This window comes from Megalobrama amblycephala, linkage group LG17, assembly GCF_018812025.1.
Source record: "Megalobrama amblycephala isolate DHTTF-2021 linkage group LG17, ASM1881202v1, whole genome shotgun sequence".
Taxonomy (NCBI): domain Eukaryota; kingdom Metazoa; phylum Chordata; class Actinopteri; order Cypriniformes; family Xenocyprididae; genus Megalobrama; species Megalobrama amblycephala.
The window spans coordinates 31,705,369-31,717,939 of record NC_063060.1 but is presented as its reverse complement, the minus strand read 5'-3'; the positions used below and the strand labels follow the sequence as shown (position 1 = coordinate 31,717,939).

At 39.0% G+C, this 12,571-nt stretch overlaps 1 protein-coding gene across 5 annotated transcripts in view; it reads right to left on the bottom strand.

Annotated features, from left to right (window-relative positions):
• Positions 1-709: 709 nt before the first annotated feature.
• ppp2r3a (protein phosphatase 2, regulatory subunit B'', alpha) overlaps positions 710-12,571 on the bottom strand; it is an 82,936-nt gene continuing 71,074 nt past the window's right edge. For 4 of the 5 annotated variants that reach the window (XM_048163513.1, XM_048163515.1, XM_048163514.1 and 1 more), the window contains 12 exons: positions 9,633-9,899; positions 9,063-9,166; positions 8,863-8,965; positions 8,288-8,362; positions 5,426-5,512; positions 5,160-5,316; positions 4,883-4,931; positions 4,704-4,793; positions 3,819-3,994; positions 3,360-3,478; positions 3,151-3,257; positions 710-3,009 (listed from right to left, as the gene is read on the bottom strand). In XM_048163513.1, coding sequence (XP_048019470.1) covers positions 2,913-3,009; positions 3,151-3,257; positions 3,360-3,478; positions 3,819-3,994; positions 4,704-4,793; positions 4,883-4,931; positions 5,160-5,316; positions 5,426-5,512; positions 8,288-8,362; positions 8,863-8,965; positions 9,063-9,166; positions 9,633-9,899 — 1,431 coding nt within the window. In that variant the 3' untranslated portion in view covers positions 710-2,912. Of the gene's footprint in view, positions 3,010-3,150; positions 3,258-3,359; positions 3,479-3,818; positions 3,995-4,703; positions 4,794-4,882; positions 4,932-5,159; positions 5,317-5,425; positions 5,513-8,287; positions 8,363-8,862; positions 8,966-9,062; positions 9,167-9,632; positions 9,900-11,702; positions 12,394-12,571 lie in introns of those variants that run through there. The other variant, XM_048163517.1, reaches the window with a different exon arrangement.

The following is a 12,571-nucleotide window of genomic DNA, read 5'->3' as shown; positions in this document are numbered from 1 at the left end:
TGACAGAATTTTCATTTTTGGATTAACTAACCCTTTAAGGTATTTATCAGACAAAATTATTTGGCAAAAAAGGGAAACCACAGCTACAGGTTTTATTTTACTATGCCAAAAAAAACCAAAACAAACAAACAAAAAACTAAAAGCTCACAGAAAAAAAGCATACATTGACTACAGCATGATCAGTTATTAAAATTACGTTGGTTCTCTCTTGTTTTTGCATGTTCAAAATGTCTTTGTATGACAGCCTGGCCAAAAATGATATCTGCACAATTATGTTTCATCACAAATAAAACATTTGACTCTAAGCACAAATATGCAATATGCTTATAAAATCTTTAACAATTTTTTATTTTATTTTTTAAATATTTGAATAAAGGTGAAGATGTTTTTTTTTCTTCCCTAGGCCGGACATCACTTTTGGCCACTATATGCAACATATTCAGTATGAATCCAATTTTTTTTTTTTTTATAAAAGTAATAGTGCCAAAGCAACTTTATGGTGTGCAATCTCTTTGATGGGCCTCTTGTGCACCACAGCAACACCCTGGGTCTATACACGGACGTGGACTGCCTGGATGGGATGCACCTACATATAATATCAGGGTTTATCATAAGAGGATAGGAAAGGATTGTCGGCAGTTAAGTAAGGCCAACTTTGGCACATGCACCTCACTACTACTGTCTTGAATGAAAAGCCTGTAGGCATTGCATGAATTAACATTTTTATTTATTTTCATAATTTTCCAAAAGAAAAAAAAAAAGGGAAAATTCATGCGAACACCAGAGCCATCTCATCAGAGCACTTAAGAGATCACGCTACTTAAGTCCTGTCTTTCACTGTCTACAAGCAAGGCATATCAGATCCAAAAGAAAAAAGAACACGTGGAAAGATATAAAACTCAAAAAAAAAAAAAAAAAAAAGATAAAAAGTTGCACACTAATAAGTTTAGTTGTTTACAGCTTCTTTAGCTGCCAATAGCTGTCCAGAAGATCAGATTTGCATAGCGCTCAATGTGCTAGTGATAAAAATGATGAACCAGGATTGTAGCGTTAGTCAAGTTTAGTTTCAGCTTTGTGTTTTAATGTCTTAATAGTCCTGATAAAAGTGTAACACACTACAGCAGTTGTATTGCTCTGGATTTTTTTTCTAAGAAGTGCTACTTGAATGTCATTAATCGCAGAAACACGTCCAGTTGATTGTCACCTGTCAGCAAATTCATACTGAATTCCTTCATAAATCCCCTGTCTACTCAGCTTAATGCACATTATATAACACTGGCAGTTAGAGATATATCATAATTTAAACGTCCCCTACCACTCAGTGGCAGAGTCAATCACATGGGAAGAATAAAATACAAAGACATTTACAGTGGCTATATAAAATAAATGTCCTAGGTCAAAAAAAGAGCTAGACTACAGTACAAGGAGAAGCTACTGGTAAACCATGAAAATGGCTGGCCAAACAAAAACAAACAAACAAATCCACTTCACATATATAAATATATTACACTAATTACATAAACCAAAGAGTGTGATCGAGTGGAGGGAGGTTTGGCCATCAAGCACACAGAGAGACATTTGTAAAACACTGATCTGGAGAGACGTGTGTCATTTTGGATACTAAAATACCTTTTTTCCAATCCCGGTTTAATGTGTAGAGAACTATAAGCAAGCGTAGGTTGATTTCCCTGTAAACATTGTGGCTCTGTGGCGCTTTCAACCCAATGCCGTGCGTGCGTGACGGGACTACCTGTTTGACCAACTAATGGCAGACCAATATGAGATAGTTATTTTTGCAATTTCATTTCATTATACATTATGTATTTGACTTTAAATGTGGAAACATGAGTTAATAGTAGAAGAAGGTACATAAGCCCTAAATTCCGTGAGGACTGAATTTTGGTGACTTGATTGAGTGATCAACCCCTGAGGGGTCAGGAGACCGTGAGTTAACAATGTCCACGCCAAATAAATAGTACGTTACAGCTCTCTTTACACGATTACAGGTGAAATTAAATACATACACAAAATCCTATAGGACAAATGTCTCTGTACACTGAGGATGAAAAGCATGATGAATTTTTATATATATTTTATGTTTACATTTCTTGAAAAAGATGTGACCATTTCAACCCCAGATAAAAACATCATATAGCTGAGAAATGACATTTCTAAAAAGCACTTTCAAGTCTAGGATTGTCCTGGTCAGTTCATCTGGAAATATGTAAAAGGAGGTTTTATGTCTGTAATTAAGTTCAAACACTTAAAAAGTCACAACTTTCAGTCTTTTCTTTTAAGCAACAACATGCAATACCATCAGTGACCACTGGGAGCAACACGTTTGCACTGTTGCCACGTCCCTTAAACATAATGTGCAACACAGCATAGCACAAGATATGTGCTGATCTCATGACTTAAATATCTGATTTAGTCTGAGAGGACTAGTTTCCGTGAGTTACGTGCCACACAAGTATAAATTCTCTCTCGTTTTTCCCTCCCCTCCCTTTAAAAATATATGGCAGCATTACACATAGCTTCACTCACATTACAGCACATTCTAAACTCATTCTAAAGTTACTAAAAAAGTCTTTTTTTTTCACATCAAAGTCTTTGTGAAGGGTGGATGGAACCAGCCGGCAGTTTAGTTTGGGAGTGGATGCAATTATCAGTAAGAGAGTGAAAAACATTGAGTTTACATTTACATGTTAAGACATATTGCACATAAAGCCTTTTTGTGGGTGTCTGGAGCCTTTTGGTTTTAGATGTAGTTCTATTGCACACATGCACACACACACAAATGTCCTTAATGAAATGTAGAAAAACGTTTTTTTTTTTCCCTTTTTGACACGTCAGGGAAATATGGCATGGTGGTTATCCGTTCAACGTCATGGTGTGTAGACAAAAACGGCGACTTATGCCGATAAATCAGATATGACCAGCTTATCCATTTTACTTCCAATGTCTGAGGAGACCGTGAGCTCATCGGATTCGTAATCGTCGTCGAAAGATCTGCAAATGCAAGCATGCAACAGTTACGCTTCATACTCCTCTGCTATATGAAGTTCAACCACATATAGTTTGTATCTTATCTCTATGCAATGTTATGAACTCGGTAGCGAATTCATTCCATTACAGAGTGCATTGACTCACCCCTCTCGTAGCTGTTCATTGGCTGTCTCCTCTGCCACAAGAATCTCATACTCTTCGGCAGCATACTTGTCCCAGTCCGAGGGCTCTGGACCGTCACTATCCAAATCCTGATACACACACACTTACGGTTACAGAATGCTCAGAGTACTAACATAAATACCATTCAGCACAGTGGATCTGAATAAAAACGCAACCCATCAAACTCTAACCTTCTGCACTGCAAAGGGATCTCTCTGCTCATGGTCCAGGTACTTCTCTAGATTGAAGAATGTGTCATAGAATATATGTGCCATCCTGCAGCGCTTCAGATCTCGAAGAGTAATTTTACCTGCCAAGAGACATCATCAATTGTTTACATTAAATATACTGTACATTCATTTGACAGACATTTCAAAGCAAATTCCAATCAAGATACAATTAATCCGTATCTCTTACACTGACATTTTTACATTTTGCAGACATTTTTATTTCAAGAAACTTTCGGTAAATTCATGGTAGAGCTTTTTATTGTAATTTAAGGACTTTTAACTGATATGAAACTCTAGAATGACAGGAAATTTAGTGAGAAAGAGAGAAAGAGAAGGGAGTGGGATCGGAACATGGGATTAGAGCATGTATACTACACACTATATCATATTGGTTTGAGAGGATCAGAATGGGTTCTTTACCTGGGCATTCTGGTTTAACTAAGTCCAGCATCTGGCACAGTAGATCCTGGAAGGGCAGTGGTTCAATGCCCATCCCCTCCATGCGTTCACACTGCTCCTCATAGAAAAACTCCAGTTCAAACATGGACAGAACACCATCTCCATCCATATCCATACAGCGGAACCAGTACTCTATACTGAACAGAGAGAGAGTTATCGTTATTTTAGTAAATAAGTCAAGATATATATCTAAATTAATTTGATATTCTCCTACGCCGTTTACATTGTAGACACAGTGCAACGCTTCCAGGTTCTACGTCAGAACACCAACTCATTATTGGCTGGCTCCTGCAACTGCATCACACACTTGCGTCTACCAATGTTGAGTCGGAGTTCTGATGTAGAACCTGGAAACACTGCATTTTGTCTACAACGTAAACAGTGTAGGAGAATGACAGGGAAGAGAAGAAATTGTTGAATAAAGTTATTTTTGTTTTGTTTTTGCACACAAAACTTATCTTGTCGCTTCATAACATTAAGGTTGAACCACTGTAGTCACATGGACTATTTTAATGATCTCTGTACTACCTTTCTGGGCACTGAAAGTGGTAATTATATTGCTGTCTATGGAGGGGTCAGAGAGCTCTCAGATTTCATCAAAAATATCTTAATTTGTGTTCCGAAGATGAACGAATTAATGACAGAATTTTCATTTTCGTGTGAACTAACCCTTTAATAGTTAGTTAATAGTGAAAACTGGACCCTAATCTAAAGTGTGACCTTATATTTTATTTCAGATTAATTTAAAATACCAAAAACTATAACAACACCTGTTCTTAAAACTGATCTAGAATTTGCAACTGCTGTATCTCTATCATATCTGTGATATCTCATCTGTGTCATTACCTTGTGGGGTTCTTTTTATCCTCCTCTGAAATGAGGAACCAAACAAACTCAGCGTAGCTCATTCTTCCTTCTCTCTGCACTGAGTTTCCCCTAGAAGTAAGAAAAAACTTGTACCATAAGCCACATGTATACCATCCAAGATCTCAGATACTACCTTATTTCTCCTCAGCAGGTCCTACCTTGTGACAGCTCCTGAGAACAGCCTCTCAATGATTCTGCTTGATGAAGCTTTGCAAAGAAGAACAGAGCAGAGTTACATGAAAAGCTGTTTCTCAGTACAACAAAGTCCACAAGTCAGTTTGGAGCCTGAATGAGACTCAAGAGTTCATGTAAAGGAAAGTTTACCCAGAAATAAGAACAGAACTTTAATTTTTGGGTGAATTATCCTTTTAAATAGTGATAAAAGCTAACAAATGACACCTATGTTGAGCAAAAACAAGTTCACTGTGTACTTACCATGGTCATTGTACCTGGCCAGGTCTTTGGGGTCGATAAAGAGGTCATGGTCAGTGTCCAGCTCCCAGAACTTACAGTAAATTACATAGAAGTGCTCGTAAGAGAAATAATCTGTAATTTGATTGATGTCGTCCTCTTCTTCCAGTAGGGCGAGAGTCTAGTGAGACAGCGAAATTGGCTTCTGATGAAAAAGTCCCTTCAAGTTTTGAAAATTTAATTGAACGCATTGAAGGCTTAGAGTTATGGTGCCATTTAATAGCGTTTACCTGGAGGAAGTTGCTTCTTCTGAGCTCTGTCATGTTGATCTTGCCTGTCCAGGAGCGATTAACTGTGTAAAATATTCTCTGAATCACCTGGAGAGTGGAGAAAAGACATCATGGAGTTAAGGATGTCAAAAAGTTCTTATGAAAACTTTAAAAAGACCTGGACTAAAGTGATTGCTTACTGCAAAAGAATTGAATTTTATTTTGGAAACACTTCAACTAGGAACAACTGATAACAATAATAAAAAAACTAAAAAAAAACTACTTTTGACATAAGCCAAAAAAAAGTCTTTGAAGCAGCTACTTTAAGCTACTTCTCTACATGTTCTATAATAATCATGAAACCCAAATACATAAAGCCTAGATGTTTAAACAAGTTCCAGAAGCAATAGTCTCTACTACATAATGGCCTTTAGTCAAACCCTAACTCTAACGCCAAGTGTGAACTGATACTCTGGATTTCAGTGATGCCACATTTGAGAAGTGATATTTTGCAGAGCAAACATGTTCATCAGGGGTGTCGTTGGTATTGACGATAACAGTGTTCTTTAAAAAAAATAAAATACTGATATGTCAAACCCACACATATGAAATAAATAATTCAGGTTGACACTCCAACATAGTAGGTGGCAGTATTGCAGCTTAAAGGTACAATTTGTAAGATATTTGCAGTAAAATATCCAAAAACCACTAGGCTAGTGTTATATATTTTGTCCAGCTGATTACTAACAATATCTCTAATGTTTTCAACTACTTGTAAATCATGAGAAAATTCCCATTCTAAACAGTGACACGGGGCAGTGCAGTCGCCTGTCAATGACGTCAGTTACCCTTTGTTACCGCCTTTACTGATGTAGAAACCACATGACAACAGTGTCGTGGACAAATGTGGAAGTAGTGTCTAGCGTCCAGCAAACCACTAGCTTGCTTCAAGCAGTTCCTTATTTACTTCTTGCACGTTTTATGGTGGATTGTGTTACTTATTTATGGAACATAATTACTGTTTACCATCTGACGCTGGTTCTGTCGACAAGGACAGCTCCCATAAACGTAAGCGTACGGGCCAACCAAACGACCCAAGAAGAGTTTGGGACAAGAGGAGAGAAAGAGCGAGGATCAATATCAGTGTTGCATTTTCTAGATGGAGAGAGCTTTGCGACAAACTTCACCTAGAAAGAGATGCCGATCTCGCTTGTGTTTTACTCGACAGGTGAGTTGTTTTGATTCGTATCTTTACAGAAAACGTATGCCATTATAACGATCAACACGATTAGTATTATGGGGCATACATGCCAAACGCGGGGCATCGCGTCTCTAGACCCACGCGAGGACGTGTCTGATCCATAGTTTATACGTTTATAAAACTTTACCTCATACGTTAAATCCATGATTTATCTTTCCGTCTGATTGATGGCCGTCAGCAGTTGGGTAGAAGACAACAAATCCCATCATTCCACGCACCTTCTTAGCATCATCAAACCACGCGATTGTTATTGTTTTGGTAGTGCGACCTCTAGTGGCAGGTCCTACAAATTGTACCTTTAACGCTGGTTAGCACGAATCATAAAACAGAAAAAGATGACAGCGATGATGAGGTTTGTAGCCACTACTGTTGCACAAAAATATGTTGGTGGAGATGACAGACGAAAGTGAGATCCTCTACATAAAGACTGATAGCATTATTTTATTATTAATATATATATATATATATATATATATATATATATATATATATATATATACATATACATATATACACACACACACACACACACACACACACACTCTTCAAATTTTCCGTAGCTATCACAATAATGTCATTATTGTGACTATAATAATAAAGGCCACGATAATTGTGAAGTGAAAATCTGATATTTTAACAGCCCTAGTGCACGTAGAAACCAGAGAGAAATGGGACATCTTGATTAAGCTTATATTGTATAACCAACTGTTGCATACTAGGCGTACAGAGATAGTTCACCCAAAATTTTGTCATCATTTACTCACCCTAATGCTGTATGACTACTTTCTTTTGTAAAACACTAAACACTAAAACAGATTTTAGCCAGAAAGTGAATTAGGATTGAAGCTATCAAGCTCCAAAAGACAAAAAACGCACCATAAAGGTTGCCCACATGACGTATTCGCTACATTCCAAGTTCTCTAAAGCTGTATGATAGCTTTGTGTAAGAAACAGAACTAAATTTAAAACTTTCGATCCATCACAGCTCTAAAATATAAAAGTCATACAGGTTTGGAATGACATGAGGGTGTGTAAATGATGACAGAATTTTCAGTTTTTATTGTACTATTCCTTTAAAGGCTGAACATTCCATCCAAAGGTTCCTTCTGCCTGTAGATACAGTTGTTTAGTGACTGGTTGTATGGAGACATACTAGGTTATATCTAGCCCTCTGGTGACAAAGGCCCCATGCTTTAGGCTCCAAGAGAATCAGTGACATCAGTGTGGATTAACATGCATTTCCTAGTAGATCAGTCCTCATAGGAGAAATTGGTACCGGGGTGTGTCAGCCAGTGCACCAGTGCAAGGAAGTGTCTAAATATGGGGTTGTGCAAGACCAGGGTCAGTGGCCTGTTGGTGGCATCCGTGTTTCCGTGATGTCAGGCCACTTTGACGCCATTGCCCTTCCCACCCCCTCCGTCTCCCTTCGCAGCACGTGTTGCAGCTGTCCCACAGACGGAAAGACAGACAGACAGGCGCACTGGGCTCCACGGCTCACTGTTTAGACGCTCCACCAAATTTTGCAGCGTGTTCCAATGACATGAAAATCACCATCCCTGTAATCATTTCCCCTGCAATATCTTTTGACTGTGTCATTGAGCCTTTCATGAAAAGATACTTACTGTTGTGATGTACCGGGAATGGAATTCAGGAGCATCTTTCAAAAACGTCAGCCCCGGATGAGTGTCCACAATGTCCTAATCAAAAAAAACAAAACAACAACAATGAGATGACTATCTTAACTTCGTTTAATTCTACAAAGCTCTTTTTGATAGCCTATTTAATGAATTTATTTATTTTAACATTTTTTAACATAAAAATAAATAAAATTAAAAAACAAATAAATAACTAAAATAAAAAATACAGCCTCTAATATTTATGGGATCCTACATGGGTCAATATAATATAATATAATATAATATAATATAATATAATTTTGTTTTTTCACAATATGGCATTTTTTAACAAAACAAAAACTTGGCACCATTTAAATCCTCTATTGGTCGAATATTTTTGTGCTATGTGTATTTGCAATTATGTTCACCTTTACAAAAGCCTTCATTTATTCATTATCATAATTTCATATCTACTTTTAGTACTTACCGATGCACAAATACAGGTGGTACCAAAAGGTTTGTTATTCACAGCTGTATGCACTGTTAAAAAACACAATGTATTACAAGAGCAATGTTCCAACCTGTAATAGAGGGATGAAATCTTCTTGTTCCAGGTAATTGCAGCCTGGTTTGGCCAGCAAGTAAACAAACTTGGATGCATCATCATAGCAGCTGTGCAATAACCTGTAAAGAATTAAGGCAGAACGTCTTAACCCAGTGCCACACAAGATGTATAAAGCACTTTTTTTTAGTGAAAAGTGATGTGTTGGCTGACACTTACTTTCTCCATGTTGCAATAAATGAGTGAACAGAAACAAAACCCGTTCGCTCTCCGCCAGCACAAATGAACATTGGTGCTTTCCAATAGAGGGGACATCCGCATGCCTGTGAAATGAAATGCATGAATTTTCTGTTTTATTTTAAATGGCACTGACATATGAAGCCCTGAGCACTACCATGTTTTGTCACAGAAAAAAAAAATAAAAGCTTATAAAACATTTTTATTATATCTCAAAAATAAATAATTTATGTAAAAGATAAGATTGATCCTCTTTAAGGGTCCAAATATCTGAGTGTAAAATGTCAGAATGGATTATTCTGTTTATATTTCTTCATTATATACTATTGTTTATATAATATTCAAAATGTGGGGAAATAAAATAGGATGTTGTTATAAGTCTGCATCCATCATAATGCTGTGGCAATACAATTTGGCATCAGATCTGTGGGCGAAGACTTTGCAAAACAAGTGTCAGCCTGCATGTTCAAAGCTGTCAATCTAAAGCTATTGAGAATGGTTCAGAGAATATGAATCTCATTTTAAGCAAAACAGTTCAGAATTCATATGCACCTTCGCTATCTTCCCCATTTCATAAATGTCAGCTTTCTCCTCCTCAAACTCTGTGAAGGCTGCCTCAATTTTGGCAATGGCCTCGTCATAGTTGGCTGCACAGTTTGGAAGACCTTTGGGGAAGTAGAAGCGTGGAATGTTTATGGAGGAGGGTGGGGGCGTGGCCACCACTTTGGCTGGCGGAGGACTGGGTGACCGTGGGGTTGGCGAGGAGGGTGCAGGTGCAAGAACTGGAGGAGGTGTTCCAGGTTTCTTCTCAGGCTGGATCTAGACGCAGAGAGAGACAATGAGAGAAAGAATAAGGATCTCCGTTGGTGTGACAACCATTTAGGCCAAGTTGTATATTTGCTTTACAAGGCCTCAAAAAAAATTCAGCTGAATATGAATGACTTTCCACAACAGATCAAAGAAGACAAGCTAAAAACGAAGCTTAGCTGAAGATGTGCATGAAGCAAACAGTGGATATGAAAAAATGGTTAACAGGGGTTGTTAAATGGTTTTAAACTTTAAAATAAGTGTTTTTCTTTTCATTGGTCTTGTATATATACACCATGTTCACCTTTGCATGACAAGATGTAGATGTAATACAAAGAAAATTTCAGGAATGACTTCAACCAATATTGAGAAAACACATCAAAGCAGTGCATATTTTGTTTATTTAGTGCACATCTTCTCATTAGCGTTTTACTTCAGCATCATATCCAAGCTCTATGGATGATTTGAAGCATATAAAGTAATATGCGGTATCAAATAAACAAGTAAATAATGCCTTTAAAGTCTTCTATTACTACTTAATCACTAGCGATCTTTTGGAAAACTTCGTGAGAAATTTTCTCCCGGTACTTGCTGTGCAAGGATGTTGGCTCTTGTTCTGTATATTCATGGTGATCGGTCAACTTCGGCCTCATCAACTTTCCTGCCGATGTGATGACAAGAACTCCTCAGCAAAAATAAGACAGATATTTTTCACCTAATCTTCCTGCCCTCACCAACACAAGCCAAAGTCTTCATTTCAGGGGGTTTGTTTACTTTTATTTCTACCTACATTTATTTCTTATTGATATAATGGTGAAGAAAAGTGAACAACACTCAACACTTTGTAGATTGGATAAATGATTGGCACATGTTTCATGATGCTCCAAAACACCTAAGGCCACTTGTTTCTGAACAGCACAGTCTTACTGTCAATCAAACAGAAACAGAGCTGTTGAAGTGCGACCGAATTTTGGAGAACTCTACTGCGAGCAAGACAGGGCCGAATGCACGTATAGAAGAGAACAGCTGTGGCTCGAGCCCGGCCCGTACCGTCCGTTCCCTCCTCCCTATGTTTTCCACCTAATCTTCCTGCCCTCACCAACACAAGCCAAAGACTTCATTTCAGGGGGTTTGTTTACTTTTTATTTCTACTTATATTTATTTCTCATTGATATAATGGTGAAGTAGAGTGAATTGGGCTCAACTCTTTGTGGACTGGATAAATTATTGGGACATGATTCATGACGCTCCAAAACACTGCATGCATACAGTCTAATTCACAGGCCCAACACTAACAGCTCATGTCAGTTTACTTCATTCTTTTCAGACGGGTCATTGCGGCACCAAGGTTAAACTTCTAATAACAAGCTGTGGAAATGTCCAACACATTCTATACATAGTCTTGACATACTGTTCTTATTCTGGACTCCGGGCAAAACCCTAGAGTCATAGCGTGCACCTAAGGCCTCTTATTTCCGAACAGCACAGTCTTACTGTCAATCAAACAGAAACAGAGCTGTTGAAGTGCGACCGAATTTTGAAGAACTCTACTGCAAGCTAGACAGGACCGAATGGACATACTGAAGAGAACAGCTGTGGCTCGAGCCTGGCCCGTACCGTCCGCTCCCTCCTCCCTCCTCCCTCCTCAAAGCTCCTGTACGAAACACTTGGACACTGTATTCCTGTCCTGCCTCACCCCCTTACACTATTCTATTAATAAACATGTTGGTATCTGCCTGTGAATAGTTTGTCTTGTCTGGCATGTGAGAGTTAGCTATGGCATTCTTTACTGAACTACAGAGTTTGGCTACTGACCTGGGCTTGCTGGAAAGACTTGAGCCTTTTCTTGAACCGTGACGGAAGGACAAAGTCACAGCCTCGGGCCAAAAAGGCCAGTTCGCCCCGCAAATCGGGATCCTCCCTTAACGAGGCCTCCTTGATCATCATATTGGCAATGTCAAAGGATTCAAAAAGTGAGAAATGAGAAAAACCCCTTTAAAATAAGGAAATTGGGCAAGAAACTCCTACAGTAGGTCCTCAGGAGGATCAGCTTCCGTTCAGGAGCTTGCAGAGAACTCCGTTCTAGCCAGTGTCACTCGTATGCTCTTTCTCCCAACGGTCCGATCACTTCAAAACTCTCATTTGCCAGGCTTTGTCCAGGGATGCAAGGTGGATGCGTCTTGGCGCACTGAACAATTCCTAGAATCGTGCCTGCTACTGTTACAGCTGGAATCCAGGAGCATTGTACCAAAGAGGCCAGGCCGCCAGCCTCCTGATTGCCTTTCGAAACTACAAAACACAAAATCTCAACTCAAGTCCATAGCCAACGGGTTCCCAGCCCTGCGAAACATGAGCCGCTCTGGGTTCTGCCTCCCGGACCAGTCCCCTCTCTCTCTCTGAGCCCGTCCTGTCCTGATGAGCAGGGGGCTGAATGCACCGATACAGAAGGGAGGGGGATCAGCTGTGTCAAATGTCCGTATGGGCGAGCAAGTTGTATTATGGGAATGGAAGCCCCCTCCCACCCCCAAACAGAAAAGCTAAAGTTAGCCAGAGCACAGATGAAGTTCAAATTGCTCGATCAAGACTTTGTTTACGTGCAGAGGAAGGCAGAGAGAGAGTGGAGATAGCTTGGAGGGCCAGGCCCCTGCGATATACGGCTCCCGAGAGTTCATGGGGTACACTTA